We start from the raw sequence: 13,570 nt of genomic DNA on the forward strand, positions 1-13,570 counted from the left end.
CAAGCAATAGAAAAATGAGACCGTTCCTTGACTAATTTTATGCCAAGTGATTTTTTTTTATTTTGAATAACTCGGTTTTTTTAAAATGTATAAATATAAGTTTTAAAATCCGATTCGGATGCAACATTTTATTTTCACCTTCTAAATAGATCTCTAAAAATAACGACAAACATTTAAATCTAATCACATTAAATACAAAAATTATTTATCACTCATAAAAAAATATAATATTTGTTATTTTATCACATTTCCAAACTATTCAGACTTATTTGTCATTTCTATATTCAAATGTTATTTTTGTTGGTGATAAACTTATTACCATTTTTGGGAGTTTATCTTATTATTTTATTATAATTTATTTTAGTTAAACTAGGATCCAAGTTCGTAAACCGATTCTTCACCAGTTCGATTTTCAGAAACTTGGTTAGTGGTTAATCATTTGTTTTAAGTCAAATTACAAATTCAAATTCAAATATCAATTATGAAATGAATGTGTCCCTCATCATAGTCACGTTCAAGTCCACAATCAATACACCGAAAGATCAAACCCGAGAAAGCCGGCCCTCAACTTCAGTTTCAAATATATAATTCGTTACAAATACACATGTTGCTGTCAATAACACATGGTTGGTACCGTGGAGTAGTTGGTTTCTGCAATAACACGAGTATATAAACTCAACTCACTGCAGAAAATAAAATGAGTTAACTACTCAATCTAATAATACATGAAAGATTTTGTAGTTCAAAAAATAATCCAAACGAGAATGAAGGTCATAGCCTAGCCTCGTTTTTTTTTTTAAGACTATATTATCAAATAATTAACATCTTTTGCAGGTCATAAACTATTTTGTCAGAAACAAATTTTCTGGTTCTATTTTGGTGGTTTGCTCAAAGGAAAAAGATAAAATACAAAATAAAATGTAATCACACTAGAAGCAAAAAGGTCAATCCCCGCAACAATGATATAGCAATACTCACATTGAAATCAAGAACCAGCCTTTGTCAACTTGTTGAATATGTTTCCATAAAACTTCTGCTCCTTTTTGTTATACTCCTTAACCTTCTCCTTCAAAGTCTTGTACTCCAGCTTTACCTCCCTAGTTGACACACACCGACAACAATTACATGGCACACACAAACACGCTAAACTCAATCATTAGAAATTATTTGTGAAAAAACAATTTTCCCATCTAACAATTACTTTTTCAAACAGAAGGCAGTAATTCAGTGAAGGTAATTAATTACCCTCCATAAATAACATCTGAAGCAGGCTAAAAGCAAACCCACCCATAAAGATTAAAAACAGCAGAATATTCAGGGTACATACCTATTGTCAGGATCAATATCAAGAGCTTTCTTAATGTCAAATTCAGCCAAATCCAAATCAGCCAACTGCATATATGCCTGGGCCCTTCTGTAAAGAGCTTTCACGTTGGTACTCTCAAGCTCCAGGACCTACCATTCCGCGTTAAGTCATTACTTTTTTTTCTTTTTGGTCAGAGGCTTCTAAAGGAAAGTAATTTCAATATGAGAGCCTGCAACCAAACCTTTGTACACAATTTCTCTGCTTCTTTATATTCTTTTAACTTCAACTTGCAAGCAGCATTGTTCAGATTGCAGGCAACCTTCAAGGTCTTGGCCTGTTTTTTCTCATCAGCGCTGAAGGAGGAATCATATTCTATAAACTTTACTGCCTGAAAGTTCCCTAAACAAGAATCCCTCAGATGATGCGTTAACATCTACAGCCGTATTTAAATATGTACCTTGACATTTATTACCTTATCATATCTTTTGGAAGCTCTTACATATTTACCAGCTTTAAATAATACATTTCCTTCTTCTTTCTTCTTACCAGCAGCTTCAATTTTCTCTTGAGTGTTCAGATCCCAGGACTCCTTCTCCTGAAAGAATATGAGAATTAATTGCGTTAAAATTCCAATACAATGGACATACAATATCCAATGGATAAAAAATGAACAGGTACACGAGCACGTAATAGAAAGTATAGTGTAAACCATAAAAATACGAGTTACATAACATTGTTCTTATTTCAACTCCTACCAAGGATGGAAGTTTCTACCAAGCCAGAATTTTGTTGTGTTAAGCAAGAAAATGACAACTGAAATTGTAATTGCCCCAACCTAGCTCCAGTATTTGGAACTGATTTTCATTCGATGATGGAGAGAACAGATAGACTTGACAGTGCCTCAGATAAATATATAAACAATGTTGTAGTACTCGTACTGAATGGACAACAGTGCATTGTAATTACATCTATGTACTTTAGATGCTTCTATTAAATGTGAAGACAGACCGTTAGGTACAAAGTGCAAGCACAGAAATGAACATATCCCAAGCTATAAAAGTGCTGCAATATGTACAAATTGCCTTGCTGTCTCTCCAGTATTATTCAGCCCCTTGTGAGCAGCCATTTGCTATGTTAGGTTGTTGGTTTTCGAAAGATAGCAACACATTTTGCAACTATTTTACCAAAACAAGAACAAATAAAAATCCATGCACAATGGCAGTTAACTCTCTGTCATCGGCTCACCTTCTCGAACGAAACTAGCTCCACCTCATAATACACAGTTGAGTTAGGAGGAACAACAGCCAACTCTTGCTGGGATTCTGCCGAACCGAAAGCATACTCAGGTGCAATAGTCAGTAATGCCACTTCACCTTTCTTCATGGACATTACACCTCTATCAAGCCCATCAATGACTTGCTCTGTTTCAGATTAAGCATCACATCACTTGAATTCCAAAAAGTAAAAATGAAATATAAGGCGAAGCAAAAACCCTGGCATATTTCAAAGTACCTTCGTCTGTTCTAAATTGAAACAGCTCCTCTTCATGGCCCTTTGTCACAAAGACAGTGCCATCTTTCAGCTTACCAGTCAGTTTCACTGGTAAGATTGTACACGAGAAAGAAATTATTAGAAACAGTGCAAATAGAGACTGGCTGAATGATAAAGCAATCAAGATTCGCAATGATTAATAGTCACCTTTCACAACAGCCCCCTCATTTGGCCGCTCATATCCTTGCCCTTCACTGAGTATCTTCTTCACCACTTTCTTGTCATCAGTTACCTCAGACACAGTCTTCCAAGAGACTAACTCGAGAGTAATCTGCAATGTTGCATTTGGTTGAACTGCTCCTTCATCACCATCTGCTGGCTTCCCTTTCTCACCAAATCCATCTACAAATCCAAGAAATCAATAAAATTATCAATTAAGTAACAAAGTGGAGAACATAAAAAATATTATTGAATTCTTCTAAAGATGGTGACATCGCCAAATTGTTCTGTAGACAACTTACATTGTGGCTTCACTGTCAAAATAACTTTCTCTCCCTTCTTCATGGTTTTAACAGCCTTTGACAATGCAGGACAATAGTGACCTACCATTGATTAAAAGATAGCCTTAGATATACCGCAAATGGAAACAATATATTACTGCCGACAGAAATTAAATGCAATTACCCTCTCTGACACTGAACTCCACTCCATCAGACTTAGCCACAGCCTTTCCATCTTCCAGAAGAACCTCATACTTAACTGCATTACCAACCAATACAGTATCAGTTACGGCTAAGCTAAATAATGCAAATAATGCAGGCCTAAATCAAATGAAATAAACTAAATGATAAATATCAATATACCTAATACTTCATCAGGATCCTTGGGGTTTTCCCATCCTTCCCCCTCCTTAAGTATTTTCTTAAATATACCACCATCCTTACATATGTCCTTTACACTAGTCCAAGACAAAAGCTCGACATCAAACTGGAGTGTTGCATTCGGAGGAATAGTTGGAGGTGAGCCAGATGCACCATAGGCTAGCGCAGGAGGGATGGTGAAAAGAGCATTTTCCCCCTTTTTCATGGTTTTAATGCCTTCATCCCATCCTTTAATTACTTGCCCTGCACAAAGACGACATCAATTACAAACACTTTCAACGGATAACTGAGGTTACTGACATGCAATCTTCACACCAGTTCCACAAGAGTGATGACGGTGAACCCCTACTCGACACCGTATCATTGAAAAACCTTTTATAACTACAAACATGTACATACTATAAACAGAAATGAATGAAATGGTGCCTTATGTAGCGTTCACGGTGAACCCAGGTTCATAGTAAAAGCTCATTATCATTTTTCCCAAATTCTGCATGTGAATTGTTAATCCAAATAATACAAAATTAACTGAAAGCAGCAAAGCATGAAGCCGTTATTTTACCAAATCATGCCATTCATACACAATAAAACATATTACCCACCCATTCAAGGTTTTTCATGAAAACATTCCCAGAAATAATTCAAGTCAAAATCAGAGGCTATATAGCTTCAAACTCTCATGATACCAACACCACCAAAACATCCAAAAATATTCAAATAAACAAATAAGAGCACATCACTGACCTTGTCCGAGAGTGAACTTGAAAGTGCTATCCCTATCGCGGCTCGAATCGAACTTCGTTCCATCAAGCAGAGTCCCCGTGTAGTGAACTATCAATTTAAATAAATAAATACAAAATAAGATGACAAAATAAATTAATAAATGAAATGAAAATGTAGAAAAAGATTAAATACCTTCGACTTCATCACCAACTTCGGGGGTATCCCAGCCTTGACCTTCCTTGAGGAGCTTCTTCTTGAGGCCTTGGTTTCCGATCTCCTTCTCCTCGCCCACCTTTAGGATTGGGTCCTCGTCGGGGAGATCAAAGTCTTCGTTCATCTCCTCAGCTTGGGGCATGTCGAAGTCTTCTTCCATTTCGCTTCCTTTTCTTCGGAGAATGAATTTTGACAAGAGGGAAGTGAGTACAGTTACTGAATAAAGAGCGAGGAAAACGAAGACGAGGGGTCTTAAGGGAGTGAGTATTCTTACTGAATGAATAGTGCTGTTGGGGTTGAAGGGGAGAGTTGACGAGGTTCTAGAGAGTTCCACGACGAAGGGTTTACCTTGGAGGGAGAGATGAGTAGGGGTGGCAAAGCGGGCCGGCCCGCTCCAACCTACCTAGGCCTGCCAACTAAGATAGGTTCAAAATGCTAGCCTGCCCTGTTTTATGGCAGATTGACGGGTCGGCGGGCTAGCCCACTTGACTCTTTTTAAAAAAAATTCATTAAAATTAACCAAAAAATAATAATTAAAAAATTAAAAAATATAATTATGAAAAATTAACAAGAATAATAAATAAAAAATAAAAAATAAGTTGTGTCTCTTATGTGTTCTTCCTGTTAGGATAGATACAAAATACACTATTCAGGACTCTAACACACAATATCTCTGTCTATATCTCCTCTGTCAAATACAATTTGTGTCTCGGTGTCCCTGTCTCAATGTCCTGTCTCTGTAAACAAATACTCAGATTTCAGCTTAAAGATCCAACTAAATCAGGAATTAAGTAAGTTATCTAAGATATTCAAGTTCTAAATCTAACTTTAACCTATCATAACACTTCATTTTCTGTCTCCTCTAATCCTCCAAATCACCGGTGGAATCATCCCCTCACACCTCCGTCAAAAGGGGTCTCTCAGAAAACATACACATACAATTCAAGCAAGCAAAATACAGATAGAAGTGCAATTACAGCAAGTAGAACAAGTAACAAATAAGCAGAATTAAGCAATTAAGCAAATCAAAACAATACACACTCAAGCAAAACATACAAATGCACATGATGTATGTCTGTCATATGGTTGATGAGTCTCATCTATCGGTTATATAGCCAACCCAACATGTCCTGGTAGCTAACCATTGGACAGTCCCTCTGTAAACGCATCCCCAATCCCTGGAAGATATGTTGAGGACTTGTGTGCTAGATCAACCGGCAAGCTGGGATCATTATATGCCGCTAGTAGAGTTTGCGTACAACAACAGTTACCATGCGAGCATCGGAATGGCTTCGTATGAGGCTCTGTATGGAAGAAAGTGTCAATCCCACTATGTTAGTATGAAGCTAGAGAGTCAAGTTTCTTGGGGTCTGAGTTAGTAGCTGGGACTATGGAACAAATTAAGAAAATCCACAACAAAATACTTACCGCTCAGAGTCATCAGAAGAGCTACGCTGATCAGAGACGGAAATTATTAGAATTTAATAAAGGAGATCATGTATTCTTAAGAGTTACTCTAACTACAGGAGTGGGTAGAGCGATCAAGGCAAAGAAATTGAATCCTCATTATATCGGTCCGTTTCAAATCCTAAATAGAATTGGACCGGTGGCATATCGAATAGCTTTACCATTGCATCTTTCGAACGTACATGACGTGTTTCATATTTTGCAACTTCGAAAGTACACTTCTAAAGCCAGCCACATTTTAGAACCTGAATCAGTTCAATTGAAAGCGAATCTGATGCTTCAAGTGACTTCAGTACGAATTGACGATACCAGTATTAAGAGATTGCGCAGAAAGAAAGTTTCGTTGATAAAAGTTGCTTGTAGTCGAGCTGAAATTGAGGAACACACTTGGGAACTTGAGTCATAAATGAGAAAATACTGCCCACACTTTTTTTCAGGTAATTGAATTTGATTTTTGGGGGGCAAAATTCTTAATTAAGTGGGTAGGATGTAAACTCTATGAAATAAATAAATAATTAGCTAATAAATTAATTATTAATCAAAGAAATTAGGAAATTCAATTTTTATAGTTTAGAGAAGTATTTAAAATACGAATTTTGACACTAATTTTAAAAATTTTCTCCCAAAATCGGGCCAACAGGTTGAACCGGATCCATATTAAGCCCAAGAACCCAAGCCCAATTATATAAAAAAAACCCTTCCCCATTGTTAACAACACAGATTTGCATAGAGAGGAAGAGAGAGCATGGTGATTTGGGGGAAAACTAACGCTATCACCGTAAACTTTCAATCACTCGTATCTCTCAATCTAGAGATCCAATTTGATGAGCCATCAACGGCCACGTGTTTGTTTCAAAATTCTCTTCAATTCTATTCGAACAAAGTAGTAAGAAATTTGCATTTTTTCTCCAGTTATTTTGCTCCTCAATTTTGTGAATTTTGTGTTTCGGTATTGAGAAATTGAATAAATTTGATGGTTTAGGCAAACTCTAGCAGCGGATAATCATTAGGGTTTGTCCAATTGATCTGTGGATAAGGTAAGAAACTATTGAACCTTTGTAAATTATTGAATTAGTGAACCCTATGATAATTATAATGATATTGTGTGAATTAGATTATGTTCTTGTTGATTTGGAGTTCAATTTGGCGATTTGAAACAAAGTTCGGGTGATTAAGCTTGAGGAATTGACGTTTGAAAGCTTGGAGCTTGTGAAATGAGAGGTTTTTGAGGTGTTCCGAGTTTAGGAAGGAATCAGTCAAGGTATGGTTTTGATTTCTCATAGTTAATGTTTAATGTCACATGAAAACTTAGGCTAGAAAATCTTAAGATAAGAATGAACTGAATGAATTATTGATGGATTGTGTATATGGTATATGATGTGTGTATATAGGATGAATGAATTTGTATGTGTTAGATTATATATTTGATAAGTAATAAAAATAATGAAGATTGTTGATGGTGAGTTTGTGAAATTGAATTGAATAGATTGGTTGAGAGATGTGTGGTCCGATTTTGTAAACGATTTGTTATTGGAGTTAGTTGGTTTTGGAAAAAGATTTAATATTGGAATTGGTTTGATTTTGAAATGATTTGATACTAGGAATGATCTGAATGATTGAGATGTCTTTGGTTTGGTGGTTGGGACCCTTGAAGGGTGGCAGAAGTTTGAGTTTTAGAAGGGACGTTGCCGAAATTTCTATAAAAATTGAAGACTTGATTTAAAGTGTTATGTTAAAAAAAGAAAAGGGATCATTATGTGACATGTATATTTTGATACAATTATTGACCTTCTGTTATGCTGAGAATTGTGATTGAAGTTGAGATAAGTAAATATTGAGATTATAATAGATGAGGTGATGATAGTGATAATGAGAATAATGATGAATTTGAGATTTAATGAGATATAAATTGATGAATGATGATAACATTGAGAATGATGAATTAAAATTCTATTTGGCTTGAACAATTGAGACATTGTTAACCCTCTATCGTAAGATGTGACCGGAAACTTTAACTTTCCGGGTTCCCCCATATATATATGAATTTGAGCTTGGGTTGTTTCACCCATGGATAAATTGATCTTGGAATTTTTCCATGGATATTATTGAGCTTGGGGATGCGCACACAGAGGGACTGTCCAATGGTTAGCTACCAGGACATGTGGGGTTGGCTATATAACTGATAGATGAGACTCATCAGCCATAGGACACGTATATATCATGTGCATTTGTATATTTTTCTTGAGTGTGCATTATTTTAGTTTGCTAAATTGCTTAATTATGCTTATTTGCTACTTGTTCTACTTGCTGTAATTGCATTTCTATTTATATTTTCCTTACTTGAATTGTATGCATATGTTTTCAGAGAAACCCCTCTTGGCGGAGGTGTGAGGGGGTTGTTCCACTGGTAGTTCGGAGGATTGGAGGAGATAGAAAGTGAAGTGTTAGGTTAAAGTTAAATTTAGAACTTGAATACGTTAGATTACTTACTTAATTCCTAGTTTAGTTGGATCTTTAAACTGAAATCTGAATGTCAGAGTTCTAAGAAGGCTTTTGGCTTTCTCGGAATCTTTTGTATTAACTATGTGGGCACATTTACTATGCTGAGAACCCTCGTTCTCACTTCATACATATTTTTATTATTTTTCAGATGCAAGTCGAGAGGCACCTCGTTAAGCGTCTGAAGATCCTCCTTACAAGCAAAGAACTGTCTTTTGGGCTGTTATATTTTGTTTTATGTAAGAACTGCGACTAATTAGCCACTTAATTAATTAAATTAAATTGCCCAAAATAGGATGCAAAAATTTAGAATGTTAATTAGAAAATATAAATATGATATTTGGACTCAATAGATTTTTCTGAGTTGGAAAATATAATTTTCGGCGAAAAATTGCGTAAAAACGCAAACCGGTAAATTAATCGGCAGTACTGACTTAAATCTGTCTGGTACTGTGCAAGGATGATGAAAACAGTGGAAAAGCTTAAAATAATAATTAGAATTGAAAACTGTGCACTAATTTTAAAGGTTTGGTCCAAAGTTGGGCCAAACGGGCCAAAAATGCTAACGGAGTGGACCGGACCTAAGTTGGGCCCAAGTCCAACATATAAATACACTCAAATGAACCCATTCAGCTCATAACACACCCTAAAACACAACCATAGCAGCTGCAAGTGAGAAGAGAGGAGAAGAGAGAAAATACTATTCACCACCAACTTCCGGTGGCCATAACTCGAGCTACGGTGCTCCGATTTGTGTGTTGTCAGTGGCTACGTGAAGTTCTTGCCGAGTTCGTTAGTTCTATCTAACTTGTGTAGATAAGAATTCAAAATTTCCTCTCCTTTCCTCTAACCATTAGTGAGGGGTTGTTGGATTCTATCCCAAATTTCAGTGGATAAGGTAAGGTTTCTTAAGAACCCTTGTAAATTGATATATTGTGAGTATTAGATTTTGATTTTTATGAAATATATGATGTTAGTTTGAGCATTGGTTCCTGTTGGAGTTGCTTTGGATATTTAGAAGCATTGGATTGTGGTTGAAAGCTTGGTTTGGGCATAATTTGGTGTTTTTCACATTTTGAGAATCGGCCAAGGTATGGTTTCAGTTTCCTCTATGTAATATGTAATATTTCTGGACACTTAGGCTAGTGGGCTTTAGGATAGGATTGAATTGATTGTTGAAAATTGTTGAATTGTTAATGTATGATGGCGTTGTTAATTTTGATGAATTGTGATGTTGAACTTTGATGTTGTGGTTGATTATTGAAATTGAAGTTGAGAATGATGATTTTGAGTGTTGATAATATATTGTGAAGCTTACTGATGTTGATAAATGATGAGGGTAAGGAAATGATGCTTTGAGTGTAATAATTGAGAATTAGAGGAATGTAAATGAGAATTTTTTGGTGAAATTGGTGAAATTGCATGTTGCTAAGTTATGGAATGATGAAAAGGTATATGATTTAGGTACATTGGGACTATTTTGAAGGTGAAATAAGTGATTTTGGATTGAGAGTTTGGTAAAATTGAGGCTTAAAGGTTTTTGGTGAAAAAATGGATTTTTGACGAACTTTGGCAGATTTGAATTTCAGTTTTTGAAATTGAATGAATTTTGTATCAAATTAAATATAATTTAAAGAGCTTTAAAACGGTAAAGATTTCGTAGAAATCGAAATTTTATAGAAAAAGATATGATCGTTGGAAGTTGGAGTCAAAAATGATTTCTAAAAATCATTGATGCACTGTTTTATGTTGAGATTGTTGAGACGCTATGCGCCTAGCAAGGATGGTGGTTAATCCCGCTTGTCAAGGTCATGACGGTGGCGTAAGGACGGTAGTTAATCCCGCTTATGTTGAGATGTGAGGTCTGTGGCAGAGTATCCCGCTCACATCCTTTTGGATCACAAGAGTGTGCAGGCACTATATCCTAGACCGTGGGCCAGGCACGATATCCCAAGGGATTCCCATTTATTCGTGACCGAAAGGCGACATCTCCATGGAGATGTGTCGGGTTGGCAGTTGAACTGACAATGTGATATCACAGCCAAATAGGACAAGCATTCATCATGTGCATCTTCTATCTGTTTGCTTGCTTTGCCGACTTGAATTGCTTGCCTAATTGTATAATATGATTATTTGCTTCTTGAATTTCTTGATATATATGTTATATTTGTGCTTTACTTGCATTGTTATTACTTGTGTTTTCTACTGGGATTGAGGAGGTTCGGAAGGTAGTGGCGATGGGATCGCGTGGCATTTAGGCTGGCAAAGGTTGTGGGACAGCAGAGAATTACTAGATTAGAATTCCACTAAGTTAGATTCCCTTATTTCATTATGGTTTTAAGTAATGGTTATAAATTTACTTATGTTTTAAGCTTGAATCTCATGATGGATATGAAGTTCTAGGATTGCCTCTGGCACCCTGGAGTCTTATATCTTACATTACTGGGCATTGTTACCATACTGAAACCTCCGGTTCTCATTCCATACTTTGTTGTTATTTTTCAGATACAGGTCGTAACCCACCTCGGTGAGTTACGTGATGGTGACAGAGTGGAGGATCTTTATCTCATTTTAGAGTCATTTTGGTCATTTTGATTAGTTCTCTCTCTTTTGTATTTATATTTGCCTTAGAGGCTTATGACGTAGTGCAAACCATCGGCTTAGAATTTTCCACAAATTGAGTTCCATTGCAAGTATAGTCCAAGCCAACGGACAATGCTCACAGTCAAAGTTTGAATTCAAAACAATGTCACAATTTAAAACCAATTTAATTTCGGGAGTTTCAATTCCCGGGTCGTCTCTCAAGGACACTTGAGGCTAATGAGTGTGCAATCTTGGTTGTAAGGATCATGGAATTTTCAATAAAGGGATAAACATATAAAACAATAAAAAACATGCAAAATTGTAATAAATGAACTAATAAAGGAATTAACGAAGTGACTATGCAATATAGACAAGTAAAGTATAAAAGGAACTAATGTAAATGTGTATGAAGGAATTGAAGCATAAAAGGTATCTTGGCTTGGAGTGAGCTAAGGGTCCTTTCCTTGTTGGAACCACAACTATAACAACTAGAATGGATCAATCTCACTTGATTAACCCTCACATCAGAGAGTAAGTTAAATGAGCATAAGTGTTCTCAACCCACAAATCCTAAATTGCTAGCTAATTACCTTAGCAATAACCTAACGTTAGTGGGAACAAGAACAATTAACAATCCAAGAATTGACACTAAATATTGGGTATTCCAACTCTAGGAACCCAATTGCTCACTTTTCCCAAGCCAAGAGACAGAAAACTAGCCCAAAATCATAATTGACATTCTGTCGAACACTTGGTAGGCAAAAACCTTAATCATGGGAAAAATGAGGAAAAGCTTGAAACCAAAAGCAACAAATGATCTCAATCAACAATAAAGACTCAAGAAAGCATGTAACAAACATCCATCATCAAATTCATCAACAAGAAATAGAAATTGCAAAAGAGAAGTAAAATTGAACTATAACTTGAATTATAAGAAAGAGTAAGGACAATGTAACTATAAAGAGTAGTAACAAAGAGATACTTACAATGGAAATTAGCAAAATCCAAGATCAAAATGGAAATGGCACTTGAATGTAAAAACCCTAGTATAAACCCTAGTAGAGATGATGAAAAACTTAAAGAAAAACTATACTAAAGCTATCTACTACTACTCCTAAGCTACCCTAATGCTATGCTATGGTATTGTCTTCATTTTTCCTTCCTTATGAGCTAAATGGCTTCAGAAATGGGCCTCCAAACCAAGGAAATTGCGAGTCACGTGAAATTTTAATGAAGGCATGTGCGGACGCACAGACGTGTGCGCCCGCACACTCTGCCGAAATCTTTACCCGTGCGTACGCACAGGAGGTTGTGCGCACGCACACTAGGCAATGCTTGAATGGACGTGCAACGCGTACGATGCGGCTAACGCGCACGCGTGTCTCTGATCTGATGGCTGTGTGTACGCATGCACGTCTGTGCATACGCACACTAGGCTGAGCTCTTCTCCTTTGATTCTTCATTCTTCCTCCACTTTGAATGCTCTTCTTCCATTCTCTCGAAGCCATTCATGCCTTATACCTCTGAAATCACTCATAAATAACATCAAGGCATCGAATAAAAGGTAAATAGAATAAAATTAATCAAATTAGGCACAAAAGAGTATGTTTTTATAATCAAGCACAAATTAGGAGGAAAGTTCAAATGCATGCTATTCAGTGGAATAAGTGCAAGTTTATATGATGAAATCCATTCAATTTCAACCAAAAATCATCATCAAATATGGATTCATCAGCTTACTTTGAGAGAAATATTATATATGTTGTTTTACTTTTCAAAACTCAGTATTGTCTGTATATAACTAGCCGGCTTAAACTTCGCGGGTTGCGGCTAGTACCTTATGACTATTCTACTTATATATCTATATATGTCTCGATATCTTGTATCTATATCTTGTGCCTCGATTTGTGTAGTTTCGTGTGAACGTTTGCACTTTTGAAACTCTGTTTAGAGCTTATTCCTTCAATCGGGTTTTTAGAATTACTATTTCTTTCTATATATATTTATGTATAAGCCTTAGAATTGTCGTAACTTTTGATTAACCTTTGCTTTACGGCATGAGGTAAGACTTTGGGTAATTAGGATGTTATATTTTAGGCTATGTATATATGTATATAGAAGTCTCCACATGTATATTTTGTATTTTGTCCCTCCTAGAGGTTGACTTGGAGATACAGGTTATATTCTGTAGTTTGAGTTATATTTTGGGTTGTATAAATATATAATTACATACTCTGGTCGACCTTAACTTCGCAAGTCGAGTCTGGAGCTTGATATCTGTATTTTGGGACTCCGATCTGTATATTATGTTTTTGGCCTCCTTTTAATCTTACCTATCTGTTTTACGATTATCCATGCGAATGTGAAACAATTTTCTGTTTTCGCTTTTGCTTAGCTTCTTCTTTGA

At 36.0% G+C, this 13,570-nt stretch overlaps 2 protein-coding genes across 4 annotated transcripts; one reads left to right on the forward strand and one right to left on the reverse strand.

Moving 5' to 3' along the window:
• LOC107639236 (peptidyl-prolyl cis-trans isomerase FKBP62) lies at positions 439-5,008 on the reverse strand. Of its 3 annotated transcripts, XM_016342714.2 has the most exons (14): positions 4,889-5,008; positions 4,594-4,787; positions 4,423-4,509; positions 3,661-3,921; positions 3,482-3,556; positions 3,319-3,399; positions 3,005-3,199; positions 2,819-2,905; positions 2,552-2,727; positions 1,779-1,901; positions 1,548-1,694; positions 1,328-1,455; positions 979-1,097; positions 439-683 (listed from the first exon to the last, which is right to left on the reverse strand). In XM_016342714.2, the coding sequence occupies exons 2-13, from the start codon at positions 4,772-4,774 to the stop codon at positions 986-988; spliced, it is 1,653 nt and encodes a 550-aa protein (XP_016198200.1). In that variant the 5' UTR covers positions 4,775-4,787; positions 4,889-5,008; the 3' UTR covers positions 439-683; positions 979-985. The 3 variants fall into 3 exon arrangements, with proteins under 3 accessions (XP_016198200.1, XP_016198199.1, XP_016198201.1); XM_016342713.2 differs by having other exon boundaries at positions 4,594-4,968; XM_016342715.2 differs by lacking the exon at positions 4,889-5,008 and having other exon boundaries at positions 443-651; positions 4,594-4,774.
• LOC107636374 lies at positions 6,005-6,487 on the forward strand. Its single transcript, XM_016339893.1, has one exon. The coding sequence runs from the start codon at positions 6,005-6,007 to the stop codon at positions 6,485-6,487; it is 483 nt and encodes a 160-aa protein (XP_016195379.1).

The sequence above is a fragment of the Arachis ipaensis genome, chromosome B04 (assembly GCF_000816755.2).
Source record: "Arachis ipaensis cultivar K30076 chromosome B04, Araip1.1, whole genome shotgun sequence".
Lineage (NCBI taxonomy): Eukaryota > Viridiplantae > Streptophyta > Magnoliopsida > Fabales > Fabaceae > Arachis > Arachis ipaensis.

Coding starts and splice junctions, on each gene's coding strand:
- LOC107636374 (XM_016339893.1), top strand. CDS start 6,005: ATGGAACAAATTAAGAAAATCCACAACAAAATACTTACCGCTCAGAGT.
- LOC107639236 (XM_016342714.2), bottom strand. CDS start 4,774: ATGGAAGAAGACTTCGACATGCCCCAAGCTGAGGAGATGAACGAAGAC. Junction 3,557..3,660: donor GGATCCTGATGAAGTATTAG/GTATATTGATAT, acceptor TTGGTAATGCAG/TTAAGTATGAGGTTCTTCTG. Junction 3,400..3,481: donor GGAGTTCAGTGTCAGAGAGG/GTAATTGCATTT, acceptor AATCAATGGTAG/GTCACTATTGTCCTGCATTG.